We start from the raw sequence: 1289 nt of genomic DNA on the forward strand, positions 1-1289 counted from the left end.
TGTCACGTCCCGCAGGCTGGACCAGGGCTGCTCTGCGCTGGGAAGCGTCCGGAGACAAATACAGGAGTTTCTGTCGCTTAAAATGGAGATGTGAATTAGGCATTGGGTTGTTTCGAATGTGAGGCTCCCGGCTTTTGGTTTTTTCAGTAGTACTGCAGAGTTTCAGCTTTTGCATTGCAGGAAGCTGGGATGGTTTTCTTTTAATCCATCCGTGTGCCTAAAAAGCCTCTCCTTTTAATAACAGTTGCTAATTTTAATGTTGGGTTTCAGCTTTGAAACAAGAAAACACATGAAAGAAAGAAGGTGGGGAGAGAGGGGAACCGTAAGAATGCTTTGCTTTGAAATTCTATTTATTTATTTTTTAAATAGATATTTGACCAGAAATCACCACGCTTTCTAATTTTCTTTATGGCTGAGGATATCCACTGCCAATGCATATAATTTACTCACTGTAGAAGCTGTTGTCACCGCTGAGCAGCGTGCTCAGCCCTGCTCCCTCCGTCCCATTGCTGTCCCTGCAGCCCCAGGCACGCTTTCATGTTGCTGGACCTGAGCAGCCCTGAGGTTTCCCTGGCCACGCTGGGTGCTGGAGGAGCATCCTAGGAGGGAGAGATTGCAAATGTTGTGGTTAAAAGAACTGCCAAAGCATCCTTTGCTTTACCTTTTGATTTTTCACTGTGTTTTAATTCTCCTTACTGCAGATACTACTTCAAAAAAGCAAGCGATGAGTTTGACTGCGGTGCAGTGTTTGAAGAGATTTGGGAAGACGAAACCATCCTGCCAATGTATGAAGGAAGGATTCTTGGGAAAGTAGAAAGGATCGATTGATGGCATCTGTGTTTCTTAAGAAAAGTTAAGCTAGAAAAGTCTTTGGACACACAACAGTAGTGATGACAAGGAAACTAAAAAAAAAAAACCAAACTCTGAAGGAAAGTTTTGAACCAATGAAGAAAAAAAGTGAAGTCTATGAAGACTTTGCTGAATTAGCCTTAGAGGAAAAAAATGGCATTTATTATTCATGAGTTGGGTACAGAGATGATAAAAACCCTGAACTATTTATTAAAAACATGACCACTGTTGGCTAATGGAGATGCAGACCGTGTTTGAGAGACTTCCATACATAATATATGATTTCCTGGGGATCTGAAATCTATGGACTAAGAGAAACTGTGTATAGCTTACCTTAACAGTAATCCTTATTGATATTTATTGAACAGTCTGTTTTCCCTTAAGTCCAGTTTTTGGATATGCTGCTTTAACAATGGAGAATAGAGGGGCTGGGAAGGGGG

The 1289-nt window shown here is 41.6% G+C and overlaps 1 protein-coding gene across 1 annotated transcript in view; it reads left to right on the forward strand.

Annotated features, from left to right (window-relative positions):
- Positions 1-858, forward strand: part of LOC104628436 (axin-2-like) — a 6316-nt gene extending 5458 nt beyond the window's left edge. Inside the window, exon 4 of the mRNA XM_010297008.1 lies at positions 702-858. Within this exon, the coding sequence (XP_010295310.1) occupies positions 702-828 (127 nt within the window). The 3' untranslated portion in view covers positions 829-858. The remainder of the gene's footprint in view (positions 1-701) is intronic.
- Positions 859-1289: the final 431 nt, after the last annotated feature.

Source organism: Phaethon lepturus, unplaced genomic scaffold (assembly GCF_000687285.1).
Source record: "Phaethon lepturus isolate BGI_N335 unplaced genomic scaffold, ASM68728v1 scaffold48131, whole genome shotgun sequence".
In the NCBI taxonomy this organism is placed as follows: Eukaryota; Metazoa; Chordata; class Aves; order Phaethontiformes; family Phaethontidae; genus Phaethon; species Phaethon lepturus.